The 13,976-nt window shown below is 48.7% G+C and overlaps 2 protein-coding genes across 3 annotated transcripts in view; both read right to left on the reverse strand.

The window, feature by feature from the left end:
* TNK1 (tyrosine kinase non receptor 1) overlaps positions 1-2,364 on the reverse strand; it is a 49,466-nt gene extending 47,102 nt beyond the window's left edge. Inside the window, exon 1 of the mRNA XM_081835685.1 lies at positions 2,174-2,364. The gene's annotated coding sequence lies outside the window, so the exon portion shown is untranslated. The remainder of the gene's footprint in view (positions 1-2,173) is intronic.
* TMEM95 (transmembrane protein 95) overlaps positions 1-11,161 on the reverse strand; it is an 11,302-nt gene extending 141 nt beyond the window's left edge. The window contains exons 1-7 of one of the 2 annotated variants that reach the window (XM_081835826.1): positions 10,373-11,147; positions 8,849-8,905; positions 8,599-8,679; positions 5,993-6,013; positions 4,779-4,859; positions 4,030-4,117; positions 1-567 (exon numbers count right to left, since the gene is read on the reverse strand). The exon at positions 1-567 is cut by the window's left edge and continues 141 nt beyond it. In XM_081835826.1, the coding sequence (XP_081691952.1) occupies positions 522-567; positions 4,030-4,117; positions 4,779-4,859; positions 5,993-6,013; positions 8,599-8,679; positions 8,849-8,905; positions 10,373-10,628 (630 nt within the window). In that variant the 5' untranslated portion in view covers positions 10,629-11,147 and the 3' untranslated portion in view covers positions 1-521. Of the gene's footprint in view, positions 568-4,029; positions 4,118-4,778; positions 4,860-5,529; positions 6,014-8,598; positions 8,680-8,848; positions 8,906-10,372 lie in introns of those variants that run through there. The other variant, XM_081835825.1, reaches the window with a different exon arrangement.
* Positions 11,162-13,976: the final 2,815 nt, after the last annotated feature.

Raw genomic sequence — 13,976 nt, forward strand, 5'->3', positions numbered from 1 at the left:
AACAGAGTTTCCTTTTTTTTTTTTTTTTTAGACCTCCACTTTCTGATTTCCTTACCCCAGGCCCGTGGAGCTTTTTAATCAGCCTAGTAGTGCTTTTGTGGCTGATTGACCTGGAATATAAATAAATCTACATTTCATAACATGGGATAATTTTGCACCTCGGGAGTTATAGCAGTGGAGGGGGGGGGGGAATTATCGGCGCTTTCTAGTGTTCCTGTTTGCATCTGAATATGTACTGTTTTTTTCGATATATAACTGAATAAAAATGGCTTTTTTGGAATTACATGCGGATCTGTGCATTTTTTTTAAAAGTGCAGTTATTTTTGCACATGTGCTTATGGGACGCAGTCACAGCCAAGACCTCTGTGTCCTGAACATTGCTTGCACGATTTTGGGTGTCGCCAGCATCGCTTCTTCAAGCTCGTGCCTCACGTATTTTGACTCTTATACAACGCCCCCCCCCCCTTCATGTGCAAAGGAGGAGATTATGGAGGGGCCTGCAAGCATTTTGCTCCCCTTTCCTATCCTGGCCCCTCCTCTTCTCTCGTGTTCGCGCGGAGCCAAAACCTGCCAAAGAGGAAAGGAAAATATTCATCATTGGGGAAACCGGTTTGCACAGACTCCGTTCCGTCCCCCCTTCGCTTTTCGTTTCTTTGCAGAGTGATTCATTCAGAAACTATGCTGGGTGCGTGTGGTGCTGTGACGCTTCTGGTGTCGCGAAACAGGTGTGGAGAACACACACAAACATACACACACACACACACACGGTTGCATCCAGAGACACTGGCTGCGAGATTCAAGGCAGAGAAAAGGAAAGATGTCTTCACACGGCACACGGTTAGACTGCGGAACTCCCTGCCACAGCGGGCAGCGTTGGCTAACAGCCTTGATGGCTTTAAAAAGGGGACAGAAAGATGTTATACTGTTTTTGTATGCCGCAACTGCCGCTCGAATTTTACTAGCTAAGAATTGGAAAACACAAGAAGTACCAACAATGGAAGAATAGCAGATGAAGGTGATGGACTGGCCGACCTGAATGGAAGAGTCCCTGACCAGAAGGAGGACGACTACCAGGAAGAATGGATGAAATTTAAAGACTATTTACTTACATATGTTAAACTAAACTAATTGGATTGCCTGCAAGTATCAGATAGGCTTAGGATTTAATTGCATAATGTGATGAATTAACATGTTTAAACTTGAAATGTAAAGGGGGAAAAAGATGTTAAGTGAATATGTTAATTGTTTTAAGAATTTAGGTACAGTGGTACCTCGGGTTACATACATTTCAGGTTACATACGCTTCAGGTTACAGACTCCACTAACCCAGAAATAGTACCTCGGGTTAAGAACTTTGCTTCAGGATGAGAACAGAAATCGTGCCACAGCGGCGCGGCGGCAGCAGGAGGCCCCATTAGCTAAAGTGGTGCTTCAGGTTAAGAACAGTTTCAGGTTAAGTACGGACCTATGGAACGAATTAAGTACTTAACCCGAGGTACCACTGTACTGGAAAACTGTTAAAATGATTTACACTGAAATCCAACCCAAGGGATACGAGGAAGTCACTTAACAATGTTATGAAGTTTAGTTTAAATACAGTTGAGATGTATGTATGTTTGTTTGTTTATATGTTTGTTTGTTTAAAAATTTTCTGGAAAATTAAAAAAAACGAAAAAATAAAATAAAAAGGGGACAGGGCAAATTCACTGCGCTCCGCAGGTGGAGGCAGTGATGCTTCTGAATAATAATAATAATAATAATAATAATAATAATAATAAATCTTATTTATATCCCGCCCTCCCCAGCCGAAGCTGGGCTCAGGGCGGCTAACAACAATCAAAATAATCCAACGATTCTAAAAACATTTCATTATAAAAACTAATTAAAATCAAATTGATGGCAACCATTAAGCAAAATTCTGTGCAGATTGCCAGAGGAGGGGGGACAGGCTGCGCCCTGACCAAAGGCCTGGTGGAACAGCTCTGTCTTGCAGGCCCTGTGGAAAGATGTCAAGTCCCGCAGGGCCCTGGTCTCTTGTGACAGAGCGTTCCACCAGATCGGGGCCACGGCCGAGAAGGCCCTGGCTCTAGTTGAGGCCAGCCTAACCTCTCTGTGGCCTGGGACCTTGAGGATGTTATTATTTGCAGACCGTAAGTTCCTCTGTGGGACATACCAGGAGAGGCGGTCCCATAGGTACGAGGGTCCTAGGCCGTATAGGGCTTTAAAGGTTAAAACCAGCACCTTAAACCTGATCCTGTACTCCACCGGGAGCCAGTGCAGCTGGTATAGCACCGGGTGAATGTGATCCTGCGGTGAGGACCCCGTAAGGAGTCTCTCCGCAGCATTCTGCACCCGCTGGAGTTTCTGGGTCAGTCTCAAGGGCAGCCCCACGTAGAGCGAGTTACAATAATCCAGTCTGGAGGTGACCATCGCGTGGATCACAGTGCCCAGATCAGGGCGATGCCAGACGTGGGAAACCGCAGGAGGGGAAGGTTCTGCTCTTGAACTCAGGACCTGTTTGCAGGGTTCCCCTAATGGGCATCTGGTCAGCTGCTGTGAGGACAGGTTGTTGGACTAGATGGGCCTAATCCAGCGGGCTGTTCTTCTATTCTTCTATTCTTCTGTTCTGATGCGGAAATTTAAACCTAACTGCAGTATATCTTGGGACGCGGGTGGCGCTGTGGGTTAAACCACAGAGCCTAGGACTTGCCGATCAGAAGGTCGGCGGTTCGAATCCCCGTGTCGGAGTGAGCTCCCGTTGCTCGGTCCCTGCTCCTGCCAACCTAGCAGTTCGAAAGCACACCAGTGCAAGTAGATAAATAGGTCCCACTCCAGCAGGAAGGTAAAAGGCGTTTCCGTGCGCTGCTCTGGTTCGCCAGAAGCGGCTTAGTCATGCTGGCCACATGACCCGGAAGCTGTACGCCGGCTCCCTCGGCCAATAAAGCGAGATGAGTGCCGCAATCCCAGAGTCGGCCACGACTGGACCTAATGGTCAGGGGTCCCTTTACCTTTACCTTTACAGTATATCTTGCCGGCCTGTGGAGGTCTGGCACGCAAGGCGTGCGAGCGCCAGGCCTCTCCCGCTCCCCAGGAAGCTGATCTTCAAAGATAGACTGCCACTGAGAATGGAGGTTCTATAGAACATATGGATTCTGTAGAGCCATCATGACCCATAACCGCCGACAGACCTCTCTCCTTTGCCATGACAATACCATTTTGGCACCCTCCCTGACTGTCTCTCCAGAGTGGTGCATGCTCTGGTTATCTCCCGCTTGGACTACTGCAATGCGCTCTACGTGGGGCTACCTTTGAAGGTGACCCGGAAACTGCAACTAATCCAGAATGCGGCAGCTAGACTGGGGACTGGGAGCGGCCGCCAAGACCATATAACACCGGTCCAGAAAGACCTACATTGGTTCCCAGGACGTTGTGAGGGTCAAAAGTGGATCATGTTCTTTGGAAGAAAGGCCGGACAGAAATGCAGTAGTGAATAAAGTGGTACTCAAACGCCTTGGTTCCCAAACACCAAAAACCCAGAAGTTAAATGTTCCGGTTTTCAAACGTTTTTCAGAAGCCAAACACCCAATGCGGCTGTCGGCTATTATTTCTGGGGCGCCTGCACCAATCAGAAGTTGCATCTTGGTTTTTGAAATAATAATTTTATTTATTTATTTATTTATTTATTTATTTATTTATTTATTTATAACCCCCCCCCCCATCTAGCTGGGCTTCCCCAGCCACTCTGCGAGGCTTCCAGCAAAATATTAAAACACAGTAATGCATCAAACATTAAAAGCTTCCCTAAACAGGGCTGCCTTCAGATGTCTTGTAAAAGTCAGGCGGTTGTTTATTTCCTTGACATCTGGTGGGAGGGAGTTCCACAGGGCAGTTTTGGAACGGACTTTGGGAACGGATTAAGTTTGAGAACCAAGGCACCACTGTACTGTCCATTATCCCATTAATTGAGGTTCTCTATCAGCAATGCCCCTCCCCCTTTGCCCCTTCCCCTCCATGGGGTGCCCCACTTACTCGAGAGCGCAAGAAACGATGCCCAGGAAAAGGCAGGAACCAGAGATGGAGCAGATTAACCGAGTGATTTTTTCCAGACCTCCGCCCTCTGTGGGGAGAAAAAGAGGGAGAGAAATGGGCGAGCGAATGCCAGGGGGCAGGCAAAGAGAGGAAGGAGTGCTTGGAAGAGCCCAGGAAGGTCTTGGGTGGCAATAATAATAATAATAATAATAATAATAATAATAAGTGATAAAACATCAAACACTAAAAGCTTCCCTAAACAGGGCTGCCTTCAGATGTCCTCTAAAAGTCAGCTAGTTGTTTATTTCCTTGACATCTGCTGGGAGGGCGTTCCACAGGGAGGGCGCCACCACCGAGAAGGCCCTGTGCCCGGTTCTAAGGAAAAGCGGGGCATTTCAGGGATCAAACCAGAAACCAGGATGGCGTCTGTTAATCCGGGGCTGTCCCTGGAAAATTGGGACGCGTGGAAGTCTGCCAAGGTCCTTGGCAAGTAGGGTGGACCCTGGAAGATAAAAGGGGAGGGAGGGGACAAGGACTGGCCAAGGAGGGGCGGGAATGGCACACCCAGAGGGTTTGCATAAGAGACAGGGTGCTTTTTAATGTTTTATTCTGTTTTTAGTGTTCTGTTGGGAACCGCCCAGAGCGGCCAGGGAAACCCAGACAGACTGGCGGGGTATAAATATTATTATTATTATTATTATTATTATTATTATTATTATTATTATTATAGCAAAGGAGAAGCCCCTTACCTGGATAACAGGTCTTCATTTCCCAGCAGCGCACCTCCACTCTCCGGCAAGTGGTACAGTTCCACACCAAGGCTGATCCCTCTGGAAATGGGGGTCAGGAGGGAAAGGGGGTCAGGTGAGGGTTTGGGGCAGAGGCCTCAGAACCCCCCACCTCCTCTGATGGAGGGGATGGACCATAGCTGTCAACTGTCCCTTATTTGGCGGGACAGTCCCTTATCCCAGTGCCGTGTCCCGCTGGTGTCCCTTCTTGATGATGTCCCTGAAATTTCCCGGGTTTCAAAGGAAGCAGCTCCTCTCCCTCCCTCCCTGCCGTCCAGGGAGGAGGGAGGCTCCAACTGTGTTGCTTGGCTGCGTTGCTCACCCAATAAGAACGACTGGGGGGTGGAGCTTGCATGCCTTGTGCCAATCAAATCGGCCGCCTTGCCTGGGGACTCGCCTTTGCTCAGCGCTTCCCAGCGGAGAGGGGACGGCGGTTTCCCTTCCTGCATCCCCTTTGCCGGGTTGCTGCGCTGTGGGAACCACCGCTTGAGGCTTCGTTTGGCTGCTGGCTGGGCTTTCTGCCTTTGGCTCGGAGGGGCTCAGCAGTCAAACATACCTGCGCCATGAAAATCCCTTATTTTGGCTGCTGATCCCTTATTTTCGAGGCTGCTGGTCCCTTATTTTCAAATCTGCAAGTTGACAGCTATGGACCGAACCCAGGCCTCCTCTTCCCTGTGCAACCCTTCCCGGTTCAAAAACCAGGCTCAGGGCAGCTAACAACAAATTTAAAACACTTTAAAACACTTAATTATAAAAGCAGCATAAAATACAGTATAAAAACATGAATAACAATAAAAAAATCAAAAATAAATTAGAGAATCCCCAGGGCTAGCTGGCTGAATTGGTCCTACTTGGGCCAGCGAGGAGACCAGGGGAGAATTAGCTGTGGGGTCTCAGAGCGGGTGATCTTCATAAAAGGGGAGGGAAGGGAAGGGGAATAAAAGATCAGGCTGAATTCAGATTAAAGGCCAGGCGGAATAGCTCTGTCTTACAGGCCCTGCGGAAGGAGGTTAAATCCTGCAGGGCCCTGGTCTCATGGGGCAGAGCATTCCACCAGGTTGGAGCCATCACTGAAAAGGGATATAATAAGGGAGGGGGCGTTTCCCCATCTTTTATAAAGGTGGGGCTCTTGATCCTAGTATTTCTTGTTCTGCCATCCCATCCCCGGAACTTACGGCAAGCTGGAGGGCACAGCGCTGGAAGAGAAAAGAGAAAAGAGAAAAGAGGTTTAGTGCAAGACACCCAGTCATCTAGCAAGCTAGTTTTTCCAGCCTGCTATCAGGGACTGGGGCTGGTCCCTGCCTTGGAAAATGTGAGGCATAGCTGGCAACTTACAGATTTGAAAATAAGGGACCAGCAGCCTCGAAAATAAGGGATCAGCAGCCAAAATAAGGGATTTTCCGGGCACAGGTGTGTTCGGCTTCTGAGCCCCTCCGAGCCAAAGGCAGAAAGCCCAGCCAGCAGCCAAACGAAGCCTCAAGCGGTGGTTCCCACAGCGCAGCAACCCGGCAAAGGGGATGCAGCAAGGAAAACCCCCGTCCCCTCTCCGCTGGGAAGCGCTGAGCAAAGGCGAGTCCCCAGGCAAGGCGGCCGATTTGATCGGCACCAGGCATGCAAGCTCCACCCCCCAGTCGTTCTTAGACTCCTTATTGGGTGAGCAATGCAGCCAAGCAACACAGTTGGAGCCTCCCTCCTCCCTGGCCAGCAGGGATGGAGGGAGAGGAGCTGCTTCGTTTGAAACCCGGGAAATTTAAGGGACATCATCAATAAGGGACAGCAGCGGGACACGGCGCTGGGATAAGGGAGTTTCCCGCCAAATAAAGGACGGTTGACAGCTATGTTGTGAGGTCAGGATAGGACCCTGGAGGTTTCTGGAGCGAAGGATGCTTTTCAATCTGCTGTTTCTAGTCACCCACACGCATGATTCAGATTGTTTCTCCTATGCCCTAGGGGGCAGATTCTGAGAGGAAAAATTACCCTCTTCCCTCTCGTCCCAGATGAGTGAGATTATGATTCATTCATTTATTCATTTCATAAAATCTACACACTAAAAATAAAATGCCCTCATAGCAGGTTGCAAAGAGAACGAAACAATGAAATGATCAGTGAAAACAGTTTTTTAAAAACCGGCTATAAACTAAAGAGCAGATTGAAACATACACCCACGTTCTACATGTCTGAGCAGGCTTGTCTAAGCGACAGTGGTTTTAGCAGGCGCCAAGAGGAGTACTGCTGAAGGTACTCCTGCCTGGTGTCAAGTGGCAGGGAGTTCCAAAGGTGTCGGCGCTGCCACAACAAAAGATCCGGTTCCCAGAAATGCAGAACGGGTAGCGTGTGGAAACAGCAAAAGTTCTGCCAATCAAAGCGGTCAAGTGGGGCGTTTATTGGGCGAGGCGATCTCACAGGTGAACCGGGTCCCATGTTGTTAAGGGCTTTAGATACTGAGAGCAACACACCGTAGCAAATCGGCAAATCTCTGAGCAGAGGTGCGATATGGTGACAAAGCCTCCCTCCGTTCAGCAATTGGGCTGCAGTAGTGGGGTGTGGTGAAGTTTTTCATAGGGGAACGGTTAGGGGCAGGGGTGCTGGATTGCAAGGGGCATTGGGGGGGTCGATGTCATGCGTGTGATATTGTGACGCCCTGGTGTCGCGCATGCGAGCATAAGCGAAACCCCACATTTAAGGTTCTGGTTTTGACCTTTAAAGCCCTATGCGGCCCAGGACCCACCTACCTACGGGACCGTCTCTCCTGGTATGCCCCGCAGAGAGGTCCACAAATGACCACACCTTGGAGGTCCCAGGTCGCAAGGTGGTTAGATTGGTCTCCACTAGGGCCAGGGCCTTTTCAGCACTGGCCCCGACTTGGTGGAACGCTCTGTCCCAAGAGACTAGGGCCCTGCGGGACTTGACATCTTTCTGCAGGGGCTGCAAGACAGAGCTGTTCCACCTGGCTTTCAGCTTAGATTCACTCTGACAACCCCTTATATGGGATTTGGTATATAAATTTTCCCTTGGCTTTTTTGCTGAGACATGTAGACCAGCACGGGTAGCTGGCTTGGGTGAATATCTGATGTTTCCTCCCTTTATGGTCTTGATTTATGGGCTACTACTAAAATGAGGCTGCATCTGTATTTTAAGCCATATTTTAATTAACTGTTTGGTGGTGGTGGCTGTTGTTTTTCTATTACGTTTTATTGTAATTCGTATTTGGTGTTAGCCGCTGTGAGCCCTGCCCTGCCGGCGAGGGAGGGGTATAAAGAAACATTTATTTACTTATTCTTTATGCCTGTGATATTGTGACGTCCTGATGTCGTGCACGTGAGCATAAGCGAAACCCCACGTTTGAGGGAAAACACACTTTGCACATGCCCAGAAGCATCCTCTGTTTTTCCAGCACATTCTGTGACTGAGATATATTTAAAAAATTTCAGAGCCAGTCCCAATACAGACTGGGTTTCAGACTGAACATCCTTTCTCTCTCTTTTTTTTTATAAATAATTTTTATTAATTTTAACATATAAATTATAATGCATACCACAGAACTTCACCACTTATACAATCTTTTTTGGACTTCCATCAGGACCCCTGATGATCCACCGTTTTTTATCACTTCTTGTGCATTTCTTAAATTTATATTGCCTTTATTTATCTTAACTAACCATCCTCCCCTTTATTCATTTCTGCAATAGTTCCAATAATTCACCTCACAAAACGTCTTGCAAACCTGCAAACGATCATCGCAATTACTTTTCAAATACAGACCGAACATCCTTTCTCATACCTTCCCTGCTCTGCTCTGGTATCTTGACTTCATGAAGCCAGTTCCAAAACTTTGGGAAGTCCGCAAGGCTCTGGTTTATTTCTGGCGGGGAGAAGAGACGAGAGATTGATAGTCCCACTCTGCCACCAACAACAGCTTCTCTAGACTGATTCAAAAGCAAGAGTTTTCATCCCCCCTTCCTTCATTTTACACCCATCGTCCCAAGGGAGCACCACCCTCTGAAATCTGCACAATCCAAACTGCTCCTTACCTATAACCCGGAAGACTCGGTGTGTTTTTTCCAGCAAGAGATCCAGGGACATGTCATCTGCAGGTGGGACGGAAGAAAGGGGAGCCGTGCATCATCATCATCTTCATCATCATTTATTATTTATACCCCGCCCATCTGGCTGGGCTTCCCCAGCAACTCTGGGCAGCTTCCAACCAAATATTAAAATACAGTAATACATCGGACAGATCGTGAAACTGAGGCTCCAATACTTTGGCCACCTCCTGAGAAGAGAAGACTCCCTGGAAAAGACCCTGATGTTGGGAAAGATGGAGGGCACAAGGAGAAGGGGACAATGGAGGATGAGATAGTGGGACAGTGTTCTCGAAGCTACAAACATGAGTCTGACCCAACTGCGGGAGGCAGTGGAAGACAGGAGGGCCTGGCGTGCTCTGGTCCAGGGGGGCACGAAGAGGCGGACACGACTCAACGACTAAACAACAACAAAACAGGGCTGCCTGGTGATCTGCAACACCTGCCACCCCCAACCTGGTGCCCTTCAGAGTGGCGCATGCTCCGGTTATCTCTCGCTTGGACTACTGCAATGCGCTCTACGTGGGGCTACCTTTGAAGGTGACCCGGAAACTACAACTAATCCAGAATGCGGCAGCCAGACTGGTGACTGGGAGCGGCCGCCGAGACCACATAACACTGGTCCTGAAAGACCCACATTGGCTCCCAGGACGTTTCTGAGCACAATTCAAAGTGTTGGTGCTGACCTTTAAAGTCCTAAACGGCCTCAAAGGCCCAGTAGACCTGAAGGAGCATCTGCACCCCCATCGTCCAGCCCGGACACGGAGGTCCAGCTCCGAGGAATAACAAGCTTACGAAAGTACTTCAGTGGATTCTGGAAAACGCAATCCCTCCGAAGAACTGTGGTGATCTCTCCCCTTGTTTGTTTAATTTTTAACAGCTATCTACTTCTTGTGGGATTGAGTTCCACAGGTCAGCTGTGAAGGAGAAGCGCTTTCGTTTGTCCTAAACCTTCCAGCATTATATACGTGTGATTGTGTGCAGGTAGAAACCTCTGGGCTTTTGCCTGACTGGAATGCAGACCACTTAGAAATTCATATATTATTATTATTATTATTATTATTATTATTATTATTATTATTATTATCTCTTGCTCTGCCCCCTTTCCCCCCTCTGGCTCCACCCACCACCAGCATGTGGACACCTGCCCCCCAAAGAGATAGCCCACAGGGAAATATAGGGGGAGCCCTACCCCTGTTGCCACCCATAAGAATATATTGTTATTATTACCGCTAATAATATTGATCCGAGCGACTATGCTAATGGGATGCATACAGAAATAATAACAGTGGCATTCCTGTCATGCGTACAAAACTAATAATAGTGATGTTGCACGATGCAGACAGAAATACCAACAGTGACGTTCCATCAGTGTGTACAGAAATAATAACAGTGATGTTCTAATTGTTGCTGTTAACTAATAATAAATCCTGTCCCTTTCCAGACATCCCCAAAGAGCCCCGTTTTCTCTACCTAAGGCCAAACCCAGGGAGGACTCTCTGCCCCAGGGATAACCGGTACAGTTTGCCTGGAGGTAACGCTCTCGGTATTGGGCGCAGAGGTGGGCAAAGCGGGTCTTCAGGTTCTTGGAATGGAGTCCGCAGTGGATGCACCCCTCCGTCCCGGGGCTCTCGCTGGCAAGGATGAGCAGGAGGAGAGCCAGAGTTGCGGGCGACCGAGAGCCCGGTCCCAGAGCCCTCGGAGCGGAGAACGCTTTGGAAAGGGCCATTGGTGGGCCCACCAGGAAAGCTGTAGGCGTGGCTGGGGGAACACATTCCAGAACCCTTTTGGTTCTTTGGGTCGGGGTTCTAAGCTGCCGTCAGGGCAACCGGTTCCAGAGTCCCGGGACGGGGGTTCTGTTCATAAAGGGACAACTCTGGCCTCGATCCAGTAGACCTGAAGGAGCGTCTCCACCCCCATCGTTCTGCCCGGACACTGAGGTCCAGCTCCAAGGGCCTTCTGGCGGGTCCCTCCCTGTAAGAAGCGAGGTCACAGGGAACCAGGCACAGAGCCTTCTTGGTGGTGGCGCCCGCCCTGTGGAACGCCCTCCCAGCAGATGTCAAGGCAAAAACCAGTTCTGGCATCTGGCTAAAGTGCAACCCTATAAAGCAGTATGTCTGTTTGCAGCAGTTCCATCAAAGGTTCTGTGTCTAAGATTTCAGATTAAAACTACAAAGTGGAAGGAAAGGAGGAGCTTTTTCTGCCTCCCCACGTCCAGCTACTCTCTGAAGACTGGGGAAGAGACCCTCTTCAGAATATTAGCGGGGTGAGCAGGGGAAGGACCAGAACATGTGAAAAATGAACATACAGTGGTTCCCTTGGTTCTCAAACGCCTTGGTACTCAAACAACTTGGAACCCCAAAACTGCAAACCCAGAAGTATGTACAGTATTTCGGTTTGTGACCTTTTTTAAGAAGCTGAATGTGCTCCTTTTGAGTGCCACGCTTCCATTTTGAGTATTACGCCGAGGTCTGTCTGCTTTTGCTATTTATTTTGCGTTTTTGTCTTTGCGGCTCTTTTTTGTTTCGTGACTGCGTGGAAACCCAGTTCAGCTACTGATTGCTTGCTTTTGTGACTGCAGCACATTGTGTTTATTGCTTCCATTTTATGAATCGATGGTCTCGTTAGAGAGTAAAATTCATGTTCAATTGCTGGTTTTTTTAAGGGGTTGTTTTTAAAAGTCTGGAACAGATTAACCTGTTTTGCATTGCTTTCTATGGGAAAGTGTGCCTTGGTTTTGGAACGCTTTGGTTTTGGAACGGACTTGCGGAACGGATTAAGTTTGAGAACCAAGGGGACCACTATAATACTTTAGCTGCAATTCATTCATTTTCAGCTTTGTGACCTTATTTAAAGTGCGCCTGGACATTGCGTTGTTGCGCCACTGAGCTCCTAGCTTTCATATCTCAGTTTCTAACACTGCATGACAGAGAGTAAGAACGTGATTGTGAGAGCCTCTTCGTTCCCGCGCTGCGTCAGATTCATAAGACAAGCATTTCAGGGGACAGAGACAGAGCCTCCTGCCCCATCCCAAGACTCCAAATCTCGTGCTTCTGAACACCCAAGGCACCGGTTCTTAGGCCATGTGGCTAGCCAAGAAGAGAGTACCTCTGCGCATGTGCGGAGGGCATTCCCCACCACCACCTTCAACTTAGGAAACAGAGCCAGCTCAGGGAAGCTTTGCTGTGCGTTATGCATTAAAAGTGTGCCGGCGTTACAAGCCTGCTTTGAAGAAGATTCAATATTTAAGCAGTGCGTGTTGGGGCCTGTTGCCGAGTGCTTAAGATGGGCCACATCAGAGCTTGCGCATAGATCCACAGAGGAGGAGGAGGGATGTGTGGGCGTTGAGAGCCTGAACAGGTTTAGCAGGTACACGATGACGACGCAGGTCTGTAAATAAGCCTAATGTAATGCCTCTTTTGTGCTTTGACCTGCAGAGAGAGAGAGAGAGAGAGATTTTTCTCCCTCTACCGGTCAGTTCCCAGAGCTGCAAGCAGCTGATGAAGAACACATCAATTCAAAAAGCCGGCCAGGAGGAGCGCCTTTTGCTGGGCATGATCTAGCCCAGTACAGTGGTTACCTTGGTACTCAAATAATAATAATAATAATAACTTATTATTTATACCCCACCCATCTGGCCGTGTCTCCCCAGCCACTCTGGGCGGCTCCCAACAAATGAGCATTAAATATTAAAAACTTCCCTAAACAGGGCTGCCTTCAGATGTCTTTTAAAGATAAGATAGCTGCTTATTTCCTTCACATCTAGCAGGAGGGCGTTCCACAGGGTGGGTGCCACCACCAAGAAGGCCCTCTTCCTGGTTCCCTGTAACCTCACTTCTTGCAGGGAGGAAACCGCCAGAAGGCCCTCAGAGCTGGACCTCAGTGTCCGAGCAGAACGATGGGGGTGGAGATGCTCCTTCAAGTCTACTGGGCACCAACACTTTGAATTGTGCTCGGAAACATACTGGGAGCCAATGCAGATCTCTCAGGACCGGTGTTATGTAGTCCCGATGGCCGCTCCCAGTCATCAGTCTAGCTGCCGCATTCTGGATTAGTTGTAGTTTCCGGGTCACCTTCAAAGGTGGCCCCACGTAGAGCGCATAGCAGTAGTCCAAGCGGGAGATAACTAAAGCATGCACCACTCTGGCGAGACAGTCCGCGGGCAGGGAGGGTCTCAGCCAACTTAATCCATTCAAGAAGTCCGTTCCAAAACCAAAGCATTCCAAAACCTAGACGCGCTTTCCCATAGAAAGTAAGGCAAAAGGGATCGATCCGTTCCAGATTTTTAAAAACAACCCCTTAAAAAACAGGAATTGAACATGAATTTTACTCTCCAATGAGACCATTGATCCATAACATGAAAGCAATAAACAATGTACTGCAGTCACACAATCAATTCATCAGTAGCTGAACTGCGTTCCATACAGTCGCAAAAACAAAAAGAGCCACAAAAACAAAAACGCAAAATAAATAGCAAAAACAGGCAGACCTCTGCGTAACACTCAAAACGAAAGTGTGGCACTCAAAATGGAGTACGTTCGGCTTCCGAAAAATGTTCGCAAATCGGAACACTTATTTCTGGGTTTGCAGTGTTTGGGTTCCAAGTTGTTTGGGTACCAAGATGTTTGAGAACCAAGGGACCCCTGTATACTGCTCCGAAGAGGGGACAGCCGCATTCCTCTGGGAGAGCCTGGGAAGACGGCTTAAAAGGAAACAGCATGAAATGAGCTCATGGAAGAGATGTGGAATTATAAATAAGAAGAGCCTTCGCAATGAGGTTTCAGCTTTTCACTTCAAGACGTTTTTTAAAAGTGCAGGTTGTGAAATGGGGAGGGCGAAGTGGGTATATTGAGGAACACGTGCATTTCTGGGAAGGCAGAGAAGGGGAAACAGGCCTTCCCACTGGGCTAGGATGTTGGCCTAGCTGAGCCCCTTGGCCTGATCCTGTACAGGGGTCTTCTCATCTCATTTGTCCGCCAGTCCCCTTTCATCCATGAGGGTGGGGCTCTGCGTTCAAGTCGACCGCGCCAAACCTTGGCCATTGGGGGAACCTCTAAAGCAGACATAGGCAAACTCC

The sequence above is a fragment of the Podarcis erhardii genome, assembly GCF_964252035.2.
Source record: "Podarcis erhardii genome assembly, chromosome: 13".
NCBI classification, from domain to species: domain Eukaryota; kingdom Metazoa; phylum Chordata; class Lepidosauria; order Squamata; family Lacertidae; genus Podarcis; species Podarcis erhardii.